Genomic DNA, 14,830 nt, shown 5'->3' with positions numbered 1-14,830 from the left:
ATAGTAACTTAAAATGTATAAGGCCATCACTGTTTGCTAATAAGCAGCACAAAAGCTTCTTTTATATTTCTTCTTCAAGCGAGGTTTGAATCCCTGATAATGTAATGTTCTTCACATTTAAGCATATTGTTTTAAGCATAATTGTCTTTTTCTTGAAGCAGTCCTGTTTTCTTAGTGAATACGATTGAAGAAATCTCTTCAAAACAGCGCACTCAGATTTTTTAAATCTTGTGTTTTGTAAGTTAAGAATGAATTTTGTTTCACTCACACCAATTTACTAATTGTTTTTAAAGGATTAGCTTGCCAAGTTACTGAATGAAGGTCAAGTTAATGTTAATAATGCGTTAGTTGAATTGTGGATGTTTTCAGAGATTTTTTTACTTTTGTTATAACCACCAAAATTTTTAAATTAAGTTTTTAAACAAAAAGAATGCTAGTATTTTAAGAGTGTGTGTGTTTTTTTTTTAAATGTTTGCATAGGGAAGAGGACTGGGAAGGATAGTGTTCAATGGATGGATTCGTACTTGGATAGGCACTCAGGTGCGAACACTTTCCTAGCATACGTAAGATGAACACGGTCTGAAAAAGCTCACTTTACTGCATCAGAGAAAACTGCTTTCAGAACTTTGGGCTTCATCTTTTGTAGCGTGTTACCATTTTTGTAATGTTACCCAAAAATATACTTAGTGCTGTTGTGTTTAAGCCCTGTGACCTGTTTACTAATCTCCAAAACCCAGCGTATAAGACCTGCCTCACAGAGGTCTTATGTGCGTAAGTGACGTTTTGTTTGAAAGCGCCTGGAGCATTTTCTGGCACAGAGTAGGAGCTCAGCAAGGAGTTAATATATCATTACTTCACCATCTAAGGGAAATACACACGCCTTTGCACAATAGATTATTTTACTGGAAAACCCAAACAAGATAAAAACCATAGCACTTAAGATATCTTTGCTCAGTTTTAAAACATGTCTGTCTTGGGAATTCCCTGGCGGTCCAGTGGTTAGGACTCGGCGCTTCCACCGACGTGGGTGCGGGTTTAATTCCTGGTTGGGGAACTAAGATCTCATAAGCTGTGCCAAAACAAACAAAAAAAACATGCCTGTCTTTAAAAGTTATGTATTAACCAATATCAGGAACAACTTTTACGCCTTTTGTCATTTACCTTGTCAGTCAGATCTTTTAAGGAAGAGCCGCGATTCACCCCGATGCAAGCTTGAGTGTCTTACCAGGGCGCTCAGAACTCCTGTCTGTGTGGTGGTGGATCCTTTGGAACCTTAGAGTTTAACTTGTTTGTGCTGCGGCTGTCAGTTTCTGATTAGCTGGGCCTCACCCGTGGTTTGACTTACACTAGTTTGCTTTACGAGCTGTTCCCAGGATGGCTAAATTAGAAAAGTCACGAGTAGAAGCTTCTCAGTTGTTTCCATTCACTGGTGAGGTGAGGTGGGAATGTGGACGATAGCCCCGAGTGTTTTATGACTGACAGTGTGACACGGGAATTTGATTAAATTTGTTTTACTGTCTTTATTAAAAACAATTTTACTAGTATATGGCTTTAAAAATGGTAGTCTTTTACAAAGATACATGTTAAGTCTGTGCTGCAGTCTTGGTGTATAAAGCACATATAATTATTTTTTAAAGTAACATTCTAACACGGAAATCAAATTTTTTATGTTATAATTTATAGTATATTTATCCAAAAAGAGTTACTTTAGATTATTTTACCTAGACTGTTTACAGTTTAATAATATTCATTTAAATCTTGGTCTGTGAGGCAATAAATGAGTAAATTATCACTCAGAATGTATTCATTGATGGGTCCACCTTTTTTTTAAGTCCATTCTTAAAAAAATTTTTCTGTTATCTCATTTGGATTTGTTTCATGAGAGTGTGTCTTGCAGGTTAGCATAGCATTTAAGCTAAGTATTTGTGGACCAGGCTTACTTAAATTAGTAATGAATAAAATAACTTGAATATTTTGCACGTCCCAAAGTAATTTGTTAAAATATATTAAAGTTAAATTCTACCCTTTTTGCCAAGTTTTTGCAATGGTTAACTAATACTAAGTTAGTGCCTCTATAACTAAGTCTAAAGTGATTACCTCAAAATAAATTCAGTGTCACAGTTATAATCTAGATTATGTTCATTGCCCAGCTTCTTACTTATACTATTTTAACAGCTGATGTTAGTCTTTCTCAATCCTTAAAGTGATAAATGAGACTTTACCTTTCTAATTAGTGGCTCTTTTAGTAAATACCCTTCCCCTCATGAAAAAAAAAAAAAAAAAAAAAGGCAACCCTTCTCCTGAAGAGAACTGTTAGAGATAACAGGTTAAAATGTGTTTTAACAAGCTATTTACCCAATTTGATTGGATAATAGTGGGTTGATAGGTCCTGACCATGACAAACTATTACATAATTATATCTGTGGTTTCATGAATATGATTTGGCCAATGGAAATATTTATCTCCACATATGTGCTCTCCAGACTATTAGGTTTTCCTCTAATATGGTGGTATTAAGGGGAGTCTTGAAATCTAATAAGATAAATATCTTGGGGTAGCGATGGGAACAGCAGGTGTGAGTCGTGCCTTTTAATACCAAGTGATTACAGTGGCTGTTTGCTCCAGAATAAGTAGTTTACCATGAAACACTGCAGGAGGCTCAGGGTCTTCTGTTGGTGCAAGACACTAACTTTATTAAGCATGTTGCTGCCAGGAGTGAGTTCTGTATGATTTAGTCCCTTGGGTTTTGAGATCATCCATTTCTTTGTAGATTTCTTTGTAGTACATTCTTACTGTAGCTTTAAATTTTAGTTCAGTGTATTTTGTGAATATATAATAACTACACGTGCTACAAAATTCAAAAGATATTCATTGAAAAGTCCTCTTCCTACCCTTGTGTCTGTCCTTCAGCTTCCCTGGAGGCGGCCAGTGTTGAAAATCAGAATTTTATTTTTGCTTGTGACTTGTGTTCCTTTTATATTTCCTGAACTGGTGGGGTTTTTTGTTTGTTTAAGGATACATTAAGTCATAGCAGTTTAATTGATGTTTTTCTCTTAAATGATAAGCACCGAGGAGATAATAACAATGATTTGGGGAGCTATTTTGCATACTAAATCCAAATGAGGGCTTTAAATACAGTAACTTTTCTTTATAATAACAGTAAAAAAATGATTATTTTTCCTTGAGATTTCTAGGTATATGTTGAAGAGTTGTAAATTCCATGCCAGGGGTTTGTGAGGAAAGAATATCGTTAATATGTAAAAATACCATCTCATTTCCTTAATATGTATTTTGTTAATGAAGTCAGGCGTTTTTTTCTTGTGTTTATTAGTTTATTATTTCTCTTTCTGTGAGTAGTGTATTTATGTCCCACCTGTTTTTCTACACTATTATTCATTTTGTAATTGATTTGTAAGACACTTTTTTCTCCCTTCATTTTTAGGTGTAGCAGGGAAAAATTAGCCCTTTGTCATATCTGTTGAACTTATTTTTCTTTGTTTGGAGTTTGTCTTTTGCCTATGTTTATGGTACATTTTGCCATACATAATTTAACTTTTATGTGGCCAAATTGATTTGTTTTTCATGACTTCTGGATTTTATAGAACAGTTAGGCCTTTCCTAGTTAAGATTTCTTTTTGAGTCGTTATTTAAATTAAAAAAACTTTATTGAAGTATAGTTGATTTACAAGGTTGTGTTAGTTTCAGGTGTACAGCAAAGTGATTCAGTTATACATATATATATTCTTTTTCAGATCCTTTTCCATTATAGGTTATTATAAGATATTGAATATAGTTCCCTGTGCTATACAGTAGGTCCTTGTTGTTATTTGAGATTTTTTTAAATACAGTTATGTTTTCTTCTAATATTTTCATGCTGTTGTTTTACATTAAAATTTCTGTTCCATGTGTAATTTATTTTGGAGTAGGAAGGTAATAATACAGCCTTATGTTTTTCCAGATAGCAACCACTTAATCTAACATTTTAAATCAAATAATTAACTTGATTTTTTTTTTTTTTTTTGGCTGTGTCACACAGCTTGTGAGATCTTAGTTCCCTGATCAGGGATTGAACCCCAGCCCTTGGCAGTGAAAGTGCTGAGTCCTAACCACTGGACCGCCAGGGAATTTCCTCTCCCCAGATTTTAGATCCTTTATTTAGCATATACAAAATTTCTGTGTATTCTTGGATTTGATTCTAGATTCTCTGTAGTGTCACACTACTTTATAACAGCTCATGACGCTAGTTCTATTTATTACTGTTTTTTAAGAATTTGCTTGCCTGTTTATTCAGCTAATATTATTGATTACATTAGAATGTGCTGGGCACTATTCTAAATGTTGGGATTTATTCTATATCTGGGGATACAGCATTGAACAAAGTCTCTGCCTCCACAGAGGTTAGATTCTGGTATGAGGTTTGGTTAGTTTTATCTTCTAGATGTTTAGTTTGTCTTTATATGAATTCTGTTGTTCGTTAATTTATTCATCAACTTAATTTGTAAATGATTATTCACTAATTTATTTACAATAAGTGCATTCAATCATTTATTTACCAAATATTTATTTAGCATCTACTAAATAATAGTAGTTTTTAGGGCCAAGGACACAGTGGTGAATAAGTCAGACATGGTTCTTGCTCTTGTGGAGCTTTTGTTTTAGAACAAGCTAACAAGAGTAGGTCAGCTAGGTGTGCTGTACAGAGCATGAACGTGGGGACTCTGGGGAGGGTGACTGCTTGGTGACTTCAGGTTTGGTAGTCTGGGACTGCCTCTTTGAAGAGATGACATTTCGTCTGGAACCTGAGAGGTAAGAAGGAAACGATGATGCAGTGATCCTGGACAGAACAGCAGGTATCAAGGCTGTGTGTGTGGCGTGGTTGAGGAAGGGCAAGGCGGCCAGGGTGGCTGGCTCTTAGTGGTAGAAAGAGGGCGGTAGGACAAGAGGACTGAGGGGTAGGCAGATCATGGAGAGTTAGGTGTTTGGAGTTTATTCCAAGTCTAGTGGGGGCCATTGGAGCACTTCTGAGCAGTAGCTGGAATGTTCACTCTTGCTTCTGCGTGAATGGACTGGGGGCCAAGAGATGCAGCAGGAAAACCAGTGAGCAGGGCAGAACATTGCAGGAGTCCAGGTGAGAGATGCTATTGCCTGAGACAGAATGAAGAAGTGGAGATCGAGGAAGGGAGATGGGTGTGAAGGTGGAGTTGGCAGAACTTGCTGAGGGTGTTTCAGGTCTTACAGAGGTGTTTTTTGGTTTCTTGCTTTCGGGTTTTTTTTGGTAATTATATTTAAAATATTTGCAATACTCGTTATTTTTTATAATGGCTTTATTGAAGTATAGTTCATGTACCATACAATTCACCCATTTAAAGTGGGTGGGTTTTTTTTAAATTCAGTGCCTTTTGGTATATTCAGAGTTGTGCAGTCATTACCACATTTAATTTGAGAACACTTTCATCATTGCAGGTAGAAACCCTGTGCCCGTTAGCATTCCCTCTCCAGTTCCCACCAACTCTCCCAACTCTAGGCAACCACCAGTCTACCTCCTGATTCTGTGGATTTGCCTGTTTGGGATATTTCATATAATTGGAAACATATGCTTTGTGGTCCTTCCTGACTGGCTCCTTTCACTCAGTATACTGTTCTCAGGATTCAACCATGTTGTAACATGTATCAGTACTTCAGTCCTTTTTATGTCTGAATAACAACACTAGATACTGAATACTGAATAATATTGTATGGCTATACATTAGTTGGTAGGCATTTGGATTGTTTCCAGTTGGGGGCCATTATGAGTAATATTGCAAGATACTTTTTATACCTGTTTATTTTTAAGCTCAAAATATATTTTAAAATCTGTTCTCTTTCAGTGCACCCCATTTTTTGTTTTACTCAGATTTCTCTGAGTACACTAATTACATTTTTTAAATTCTCTTATTTCTTGTAGCTTCTGGGCCATTTGGTTTTTCATTTTGTTCCATTTATTTCTAGCTAAAGAGTTTCTTCAAACGTCTGATGATTCTTGTTTGCTTATTCATTCATGTTTAAGTGAAGGGAATAGTGAAGTAGTTGAACTGTGTCTCTCCATCAATTCCGACTACCTCTGCAGAAGCTCTCTCTTCAAGTGGGCTTGTATGATGTACTCTGACATTAAATTTCCACCTACTGTGTTCCTCACTCTGTATCCACTTCTCCAACAATGCTTAATCATATTGTATTATAATTATTTGTCTTCCTCACAACTAGAGATTTCAAGAGCAAATGCTGTATTTAATTTCATTCTGTATATCCCAACTTCTCTTGCACAGTGCGTCACAAAAAATAATAAATACATGTTTGTTGAATTGAATTTTATATCACATTTTAAATTATCATGCATTAAAATGTGTGGGTTTTTTTTTCTAGAGACGTGGAGCTATCTCCTATGACAGCTCTGATCAGACTGCGTTGTACATTCGTATGCTAGGTAAGAATTCTTTATTTTGCACCAATATCAGTTAATTTTGTTATCTGCTGTCAATTCAAGATCGAGATATCTTTCGTTGGGTAGCTTTTCATCACTGTTTGCAGCAGAAATGACCTATTACTTTGAAGTTGAGTCTAGAAGCCAAAATTAATATGATGTGAATAAAGAGGGGCATCTTAGAGTTTGGGTAATTGAGAAATCTCTGGCTTAATAACTGGGACTCTGTGATTAGTATACAATTTTAAGTTGCATCCTGATTATTCTTCATAAAAAGAGTCTTAGATTTGTACAGTTGCTGAATACTAAAAGGTAACATGAACAAAGACGAGACCATGAATTACCTGATCGCATAGTCCTGTCACTGGATGTGTTTGTTCTCAGTTGGCTGGTGAGAAGGCCATTTGTCTTCTCCTAGTCTCAGTTCTTAAATCTTTAATGTATTACTCAAGTGCAGAGGGTAAAATGAATTTGATGTGTGTATATATACATGTATAATTGATATATATATATACACACACATACATATATGTGTGTAGTTTCTCTCTTTCCCTCTCTTTGCCAGATTTTTCTCTTCATCCACGCACTCCTTGATCCCTTGTACTTTAATTCATACTATTAAAAACATACTATAAAGATTCCAGTAGGCACCTTTACTCATCTTTTCTTACTGTCTTTTCTTCATGAGTGCTCTCCTTATACTCAGAATTCCTCACTCAATTTCTATGATATTTAGTCATTCTTCACCTGCTTCTGGGGTCGTGATTTGGTTTTGGGGTTTTTTGTTTGTTTGTTTGTGCCTCTTTCATTAACTCTTTTTCATAGTCTTAGGCCTGTGTGTTCTCCAGTGTCCTGTTTTTGCTCTTCCCTTTTTCTCTCTTTAATTTACCTTGTGTATCTTACCTGCCTAGTCCCATTCTACTCTAGCACATATTTCCCCCCAGGAATGTTGAGCCTTTTCTTCTTTACTGTCTCCATCTCTCTCTGTAGACATGTCAGGATTCTACTCTCCTTAAAACAGAGTTTTAGACTCCTGTCTTCTTCACTCTGTGGAGCATCTCCACATGGTTATGGGTACCTCACATTTAACATATATGTTAAAAGATTCGTGTTCCCCAGGTCTGTGATTTTGCATTCTTTCACCGTCTCAGAAAATGGAACTCCATTCTTCTGGTTGTCAGGTCAGGAACCTTGGCGTCATTCTTGACTCTTATTTCCTCTGCGTTTACTTCATCACCACATCCTCTTGGCTGATACCTTCAAAGTGTATCCAGGATTTCACCACGATGCTGTTACCATCCCTAACTGAACCACAGTTACTCGGTTTTTTATCGGTAGCTGTCGTCACATAGTTGTACGTTAGATCTCCAGAACTTCCCTTGCGTAACTGAAACTTTGTACCCCCTTGACCAGCATCTCCCCATATCCCCTTCCCCGCAGGCCATAGCTGTTGCCTCGTTGAATGCACTCACTCCTTAAGTGTCTCCCTGCGTCTGCCTGTGCGTCTCTACTTGATTCTAGTCTGTGCAGCCAGAGTGAACCTTTTCAGACCTAAGTCCATCTCACCCCTCTGTTCTGAATCTTCCGATAGTTTTCTGTCTTGGAGTAACAGCCAAAGCTATTATAGTGGCCCGTTGAAGGTCCAGTGTGATGTGGCCCTACTGTTTCTCTGACCACACCTCCTACCAGTTCCCCTCATTCACCTCACTCCAGCCACGCGGGCCTTTTTGCTTGACCTTGAACGTGACAAGCATGCTCCCGTCTCAGGGTATTCATACTTGCTCTCCCTACGTCTGGACCCGTCTTCATCCAGGTAGCCGTGTGGCTCACTGCTTCGCTGCCTCCAGGCCTCTGCTCAGATGCCTCCCGTTTGCTGAGGTCTCTGACTACAGCCATGAATCACTCCTTCCCAACTCCTCCTCCCTGTTCTTCTTTCCTTGCTTTAGTTTTCTGCATGGTGCTTTTTACCATCTTCCATAGAATGAAATTATCTATTTGTTTTATTATTTGTGTCACTCCATGAAAGGGTGAGCTTCATGAAGACAGGGACTTTATATATTCTGCTCACTGCTGTGTTAACCTGACATGTAGTGAGTGCTCAGTAAACATCCAATAGAGAGTGAAGGCATCGCCACATGAGAGAAGGGATTAATCGTTGTGGGATGGACTCATGGTGGATGACGGGCACCTTGAAACAAAGAATAAGCAGGAGAGCCTTCCAGGCAAGCGGAATTGCGAGGGCACAGGAATAGGGACTGGAGACTTAAAGGTTATAAACTCGGAGGCTGTGGAAGTGTAGTGGGAAAGGTGCTGCCTTTGGAGCCCGCAGAGCTAGGTTTAAACCCTGGCACACCTTTACACTAGCTTTGTGGCATATGCATGCTCTTAAACATCTAAAAATCTCAGTTTCTGCATCTGAAAATGGGGGTTAAGATTCCTATCTCTCAGATTTGGTTAGAGAATTAAATGAAATAATGTCTGCAAGGCAGAAAAAGAGTACCTGGCAGAAGATTGCAGTGGTTATGTGGCTGTATGGAGAAGTAGATCCAAAAGCCATGTAATATAGGAAGAAACAATACTGAGCTTATAAACAACAAAGTTTAAGACCCAACTAAAGACCTTGACTATACCCACTGTCAATGAGAAAAAAGAAGATTGACCAAATTAAACATTTCAGGCAAAATCTTTAACATTTTAATTTTCTGTACATGTAAAAAATTATAAGCTGCTTGAGAATAGGTAATATATTTTTCTATTTCTTTATATCCCTTATAGTATAGTGTTAGGCACAGAACAGAAACTTAATAAATATTTGCTTCTCATTGTGGCTTTTTAAAGTTTTGTCTTGAGGATTTTTTTTAACTCCATGTGAGTAATAAGATATGAGGTTGGATTATCATATACTCTAAAATAGAGATTATAATTATTAGAAGGGTAGGTTAAAAAAAAAAACCTCATCTAGCCTTATAACTCAGTGCCAAACATTTGTAAACCCTTTCAAATAAATCAGCTCTTAACTACTTATTTCATTTATATCATTAGTAGCCTAAGTTATGGGTTTGATCCCACATAGACCTTTATCGCATGTGGGAGCTTCTTCCTGAACGGCAGCCTTCTAAACTTACGTTTTATTCCTGATTCTGTCCAGGAGATGTACGCGTAAGGAGTCGAGCAGGATTTGAATCAGAAAGGAGAGGTTCTCATCCATATATTGATTTTCGTATTTTTCACGGTAAGTGTTAGCAGATACAGTATTTCTCTCAGACTTCCAGTAAAAGATCTTCATAAAATTATGTAATTTTCATTTCAGATCTTCATAAAATTATGTAATTTTCCAAGGGAAAGCGAATACAAGGAAAAACATTATGTTTAAAATGTTTTTAAAACACTGGGTCATGATAAATGACACTTTATTTCTAAATAATACTTGTAAGTGTTTAGAGGCAAGTAGAATTGGAAAGTATCAAAATATGAAAGCTGGTATGATTTTTCTTCTTTCTTATTTAAACGTGAAATTACTTTGGTACATTTTTTTCTTTTTAAAAACTATATGTTCAAAAAGTTGTTTTATTCTAAATGTTTTGTCTTCACGACTCTAGATAAAATGTTTTTGTGCAGGTGACATTCTATAAAGGTATCTCATAGTTAACAAGGTATATATCCCTTGGATTTATTTAAAAACACCCATACCCCTGAAAGATGTTTGGTAGAATGCATATTTTGAAAACAAACATTGTTTGGTTCTGGCGCATAATGGGAGAAAAAGGGAAAAAACAGGACTTCTAAAACCCTTAAATATTAACCATATTAAATCTGTTTTTGGAGGAGTTCCTCTTTTGGTAATTTTGGATAAATTATTTGGATTAACAATACAATTGAAAAAATTAGAAAAACTCGACACAGTAGAAAAGACGTGTATTTGAGTGTGTCAGAGTGCTGTCGAGGCAAGGGCGAGGCAGGCATTTCAGGCTACTGTTCCCCTTAGTGGCATCTGCTCATGCTGGGAAAAGTGGGTGAGAAGCTGAGCAGAGCTTTTGTTGGACACTTGAGGCCAGAAAAACAAAAACAGGTGTTTGTAGTTCACCAAGGTTGGGGAATTGTCCTGGTAAACTCTCTATGCTTCAGCCAGAGACCCAAAGTGCTTTATATTAGAAAAAAATCCCAGCTTTAAACTCTCTCAGATAATGATTAGATTAAGGTGGTCTGTGATTTTAGTGCCTCTAAGCCACCTGCTTAGAAGTGAGTGTTAATCTTCTTCGGAGGAAGGAGACTCTTTTGGATTTGGTTTGCCAATATTGAGAATTTCTGCATTTATATGCATGAGAGAGAATGGTCTGTAGTTTTCTTTTTTTTTTATAATGTCTGATTAGAGTGAGTTAGGAAGTGTTACCTGTGCTTCTGGCCTCTGAAAGAGATTTTAGAGGATTGGTATAATTTCTTCCTTAAAGAATTCACCAGTGAACCCCTCTAGGCCTGATGTTTTCTGTTTTGGAAGGTTGCTGATTGTTGATTCAATTTCTTGAATAGAGATGGGCCTTTTCAGGTTGGCACCTTCTTCTTGTGTGAGTTCTGGCAGACATTTACTGTGGGATTAACCTGGTCAAGCTCCTGGAGGTAAATCTCACAAAATTCTGCTCCCCCCTCCCACCCCATGACTGGATTTCCCTGGAGCTTTTAACTCTCAGAGAAGCCTCCAGAAGTTCATCGATTATAGTTCAGGTTTCTCTGCCCCCGGCACCGGTTCCCAAGGAGGTTTCCATTTGTGAGTCTCTGTGCCAGTAAGTTGTCTCCCTTTGCCTGTCTCTCCAGTCTTGGGGCAGTGAGTTGCCCTGTGCCCTCACCTCTTCAGTGGATCCTAGAACAGTTGTTGATTTTGCAGTCTGTTCAGCTGTTTATGTGTTGTTAGGACAGAATGGCAGCTTCTGAGCTCCTTATATGCAGATTCAGAAACCAGAAGTCCTATTATGTTATTTCTAAATGAAATGATAAATAAGTATTTTGAATTTTTGTTTTAATTTCTATTACGGAAAATATCCGTAGATACAACGCACATAAACTAAAGCTCTTTGGGGCAGTGAATAATTTTAAGAGTGTGGAAGAGTTCTGGGGTCAACATGTTGGAGAAAGCTACACAAGAGTTACCCCTAAAAGCATGAGGTCTGGAGATTTTACAGGCAAATTATTCAGTGTCTTTAAGAGACTGATAATTAGTTTCACAGCACTTTAAATTCTTTCGGATTACACAAAAAGAAGTCATTCAGAGCTATTTTTATAGAGCAAATATAACTTTCAAGAGGCAAATGTAATACTCGTAAGTGTAAATGTCTATAAAAAAATCTTTGGAAAAAATATTAGCAAAAAGAATACCAACAGCATAAAAGAATAATACTCCAGGATTAGTGGGTTTGTCTGGGGAAGGAAGCGAGAGTGATTCAATATGTCATTTTTTTCTGTAACAACACATTAGACCTTAGTAACATGGGTTGCCTCCAGGAGGGAAACTGGGCGGCCTGAGGACGTGAGAGAGAAAGAAGCTGTTTGTTTTACACCCTTTTGAATTTTGATTCATGTGAACATATTACTCACTGAAAAGTTTAAATAAAATTATTTGTAAATATTGTAATAGACAAAGATTGGCTCTGAGTAAGGATATCAGTAAAATGGTTAAGTCTCAATGTTGACCTAAAGAAAAGTACAGTGGTGCATTGGGGGTCTCTAGGTTACCCCTTGTCTTCTACTGCATTTTAGTGAAAGAGAGGATTTGAAAATCATAATTGTTATAAGATGCTGGAAGTCTTAAATAGGAGACATAATGGCGCATTTCTGTGGGGGAGGGAAGTTGGAAATGACCAAATTGTTGGAGGTACTCTCTCATGGAATTCAAATAGGATGTTTATCTTCTAAATCATTATGAAACCAGGAGCAAATGATGTAAAATCTTAAGGACAAAATGAGAAAAGGACGAGCAAAGGTATCAATGATGGCAGGAGAGGTAAACGGACAAAATATTCCTTCTAAGAGATAAAGATGCTCAGATTGGGTGCAAAATGAAACCTAGTGGCAAGAAATGGTTGAAAGCAGTGTGCAGCAGTCCCAGGCTTGAGGATGTTCCTCGGGCTTGGGGACCTGCCCTTGCATCCTGCTGGGGAGCCTCTGTGGTCTGGTATCTCAGCACAGCAGAGGCCACTCGGCTTCTAGGCATGCAGATTCTCTTCACGACCCCATCGTGACAGGCGTTCTGAGACTCTAGGCTGTAGCTGGAAATTGTCACTGTGGAACTGACCCTGTAGTTATTATAAAACAAGAGTATCTCTCTAAGCCAAAATGATAACGTAATTTGGAGGGGTTTTTTAAATAGAGAAAAATGAGTCATTCTTTCCTACTCATGTCGTAGGTTCTGTTTATCACACAGCTCAGAATTCTGAAGAGAAAAAATTTTCATCGAGCGTATTTTGTGAAATGTGATCTAATCAGGGGGTGAGCGCATGCCCGAGCTGTGGCTGAAGCCTCCCGAGTGCCGCCTTCAGCCGTGTCCCGCGGACCTGGCCAGCGCTGCGGGGTGGGCGTAATCCCTCGAGGGCCTGAGCAGTCGGACTTCAGTAATGTGCCCTCTCCTTTGTATACAATTAAAAATATGATTTTATTTTTCACAGTGACATAAATATTTGCATGCTGAAGTTAAAATAGTTTCTAGAATGTTCTGAATACAAAATTCAGGATAGGTGTATTAAATTCATTGAAGCTAGAATTTTCTCTGTGTACAACTCCTCACCCTACGCCTTCTGTGCATCTTTTTGGTTTTACCTTAAACTCACTGTTAACTTTCCCTGTTGTAAAATTGTCTCTCTCAGTTCTTTCATTGCTTACAGCCAGTCTGCATTCAGTCCCATGTATTTAGTAACCGAAAATAGCTGTCATTCTCCTCTCCTTTCTGTCCTCCTTATCTCCTATCCTGCTTGATTCAGACCTCTGTTACCACAGTCTGGGGTTATTCTGGTGGTCTCTTAACCGTTGTCCTTACTTTTAGGATTCTGTCTTGTAATCTGTCCTCCCAGGGCAGGGTCTTTTTAAAGAGAGAGAGAGTTTAAAATACAGGAGAAAATGCATATCAGCAGGTTAGAAACATATATTATACCATTAGTACATTATAACTACTGCTTGTCTGTAATTTTGTATTTCTTCCGTGTGTTCTATTTGTGAGGTGCTGCTGATGTGTGTTTAGGTGCTGGAATAGTTTTAACTTGTTTCTGGATTGCGATTGTCTCCACGTTGAACATAATTGTCTTTATTAAATTTGCCTAGAAATTAGACATCTATACTGCAATATTGAGCTTTTTTTGAAAGATTCTTTTATATATACGGTTTATTATAAACAGTGTTTGGGTTTACCATCCCAAGGTGCACTCTCCTCTAGCTGTTTATCCAGTTAAAGAACAATTACAGGCTCCAAAGTTAGCAAGTGAGACCTCAATAATAATTTTATTATGTAAATATTGCAGTTTTTTCTGCCTTGAGTTTTTGCGGTGTGCATTATCTTTTGTCATAAATCCTTGTTCTCGTTCTCGTGAGGCCTAGAAATGGATCTTCACAGTAGGGTTTGCCATGGGCATTATGATGCCGCAAGTTCTGACTTTGAGTCTTTCTAAAAGGGTATAAAGAGGCAAAAGAAGAAAATAATTAGCTGAACACATGAGTACATTAAATACAGAAACAGTGTTCAACTTCACTACTAAACAAATTCCTGTCAAATTTAGAAAGTTAAGCAAACGATCAGCTAAGGTGCTAGTGATAGAAGTTTGCGTTGTTACAAACTTTTTAGAAGGCAGTTCGTCACGGTGCATCAAGAGTCATAAACATTTTTTTTCTCTTTGATTTCAGCACTAGACATGTATGCAAAGGGAATAATCTTACACAAATGTCAGTGTATGTGTGAGGCCATTCCCATTGGCCTTATTTATAATAGGAACATGTATTAGGTTGTGGTGTTATTCACTGAAGTATTTGAGGGTAAAAGACCAGAATGTTTATAACCTACCCTCAGATGTTCAGAAAAAGAATCAAGTACGCACCACACACACGTGTACACACACACACACACACACACACACAGTACAAATGGTAAAGCAGTTGGATAAAATGTTAACAATGGCAAATCTGAGTAAAGGGTAGTGATAAAGGGTATTCCCTGTACTATTTAGTTTTGCAGCTTTTTGCATTTTTTATTTGTATTTCAAAATGATCTCTAAACAAAAAGTTTTTAAAGTATGGTAATTAAATTATGCATTTATTAAAAATCATGGGTTTATAGTCGGAGTGCAGATTTGTTAACTGGTATTAGACCAGGTCTGCGGTTGTTTATAAAGAAATGGG

The 14,830-nt window shown here is 37.4% G+C and overlaps 1 protein-coding gene across 2 annotated transcripts in view; it reads left to right on the top strand.

Moving 5' to 3' along the window:
• The window catches only part of PDE7A (phosphodiesterase 7A), a 112,730-nt gene that overhangs the window by 61,010 nt on the left and 36,890 nt on the right, over positions 1 to 14,830 (top strand). For both annotated transcript variants that reach the window (XM_065895200.1, XM_065895201.1), the window contains exons 2-3: positions 6,403 to 6,463; positions 9,609 to 9,692. In XM_065895200.1, the coding sequence (XP_065751272.1) occupies positions 6,403 to 6,463; positions 9,609 to 9,692 (145 nt within the window). The remainder of the gene's footprint in view (positions 1 to 6,402; positions 6,464 to 9,608; positions 9,693 to 14,830) is intronic.

The sequence above is a fragment of the Phocoena phocoena genome, chromosome 17, assembly GCF_963924675.1.
Source record: "Phocoena phocoena chromosome 17, mPhoPho1.1, whole genome shotgun sequence".
Classification (NCBI taxonomy): domain Eukaryota; kingdom Metazoa; phylum Chordata; class Mammalia; order Artiodactyla; family Phocoenidae; genus Phocoena; species Phocoena phocoena.
Note: the sequence above shows the minus strand (reverse complement) of the source record. Positions and strands in the feature narration are given on the sequence as shown.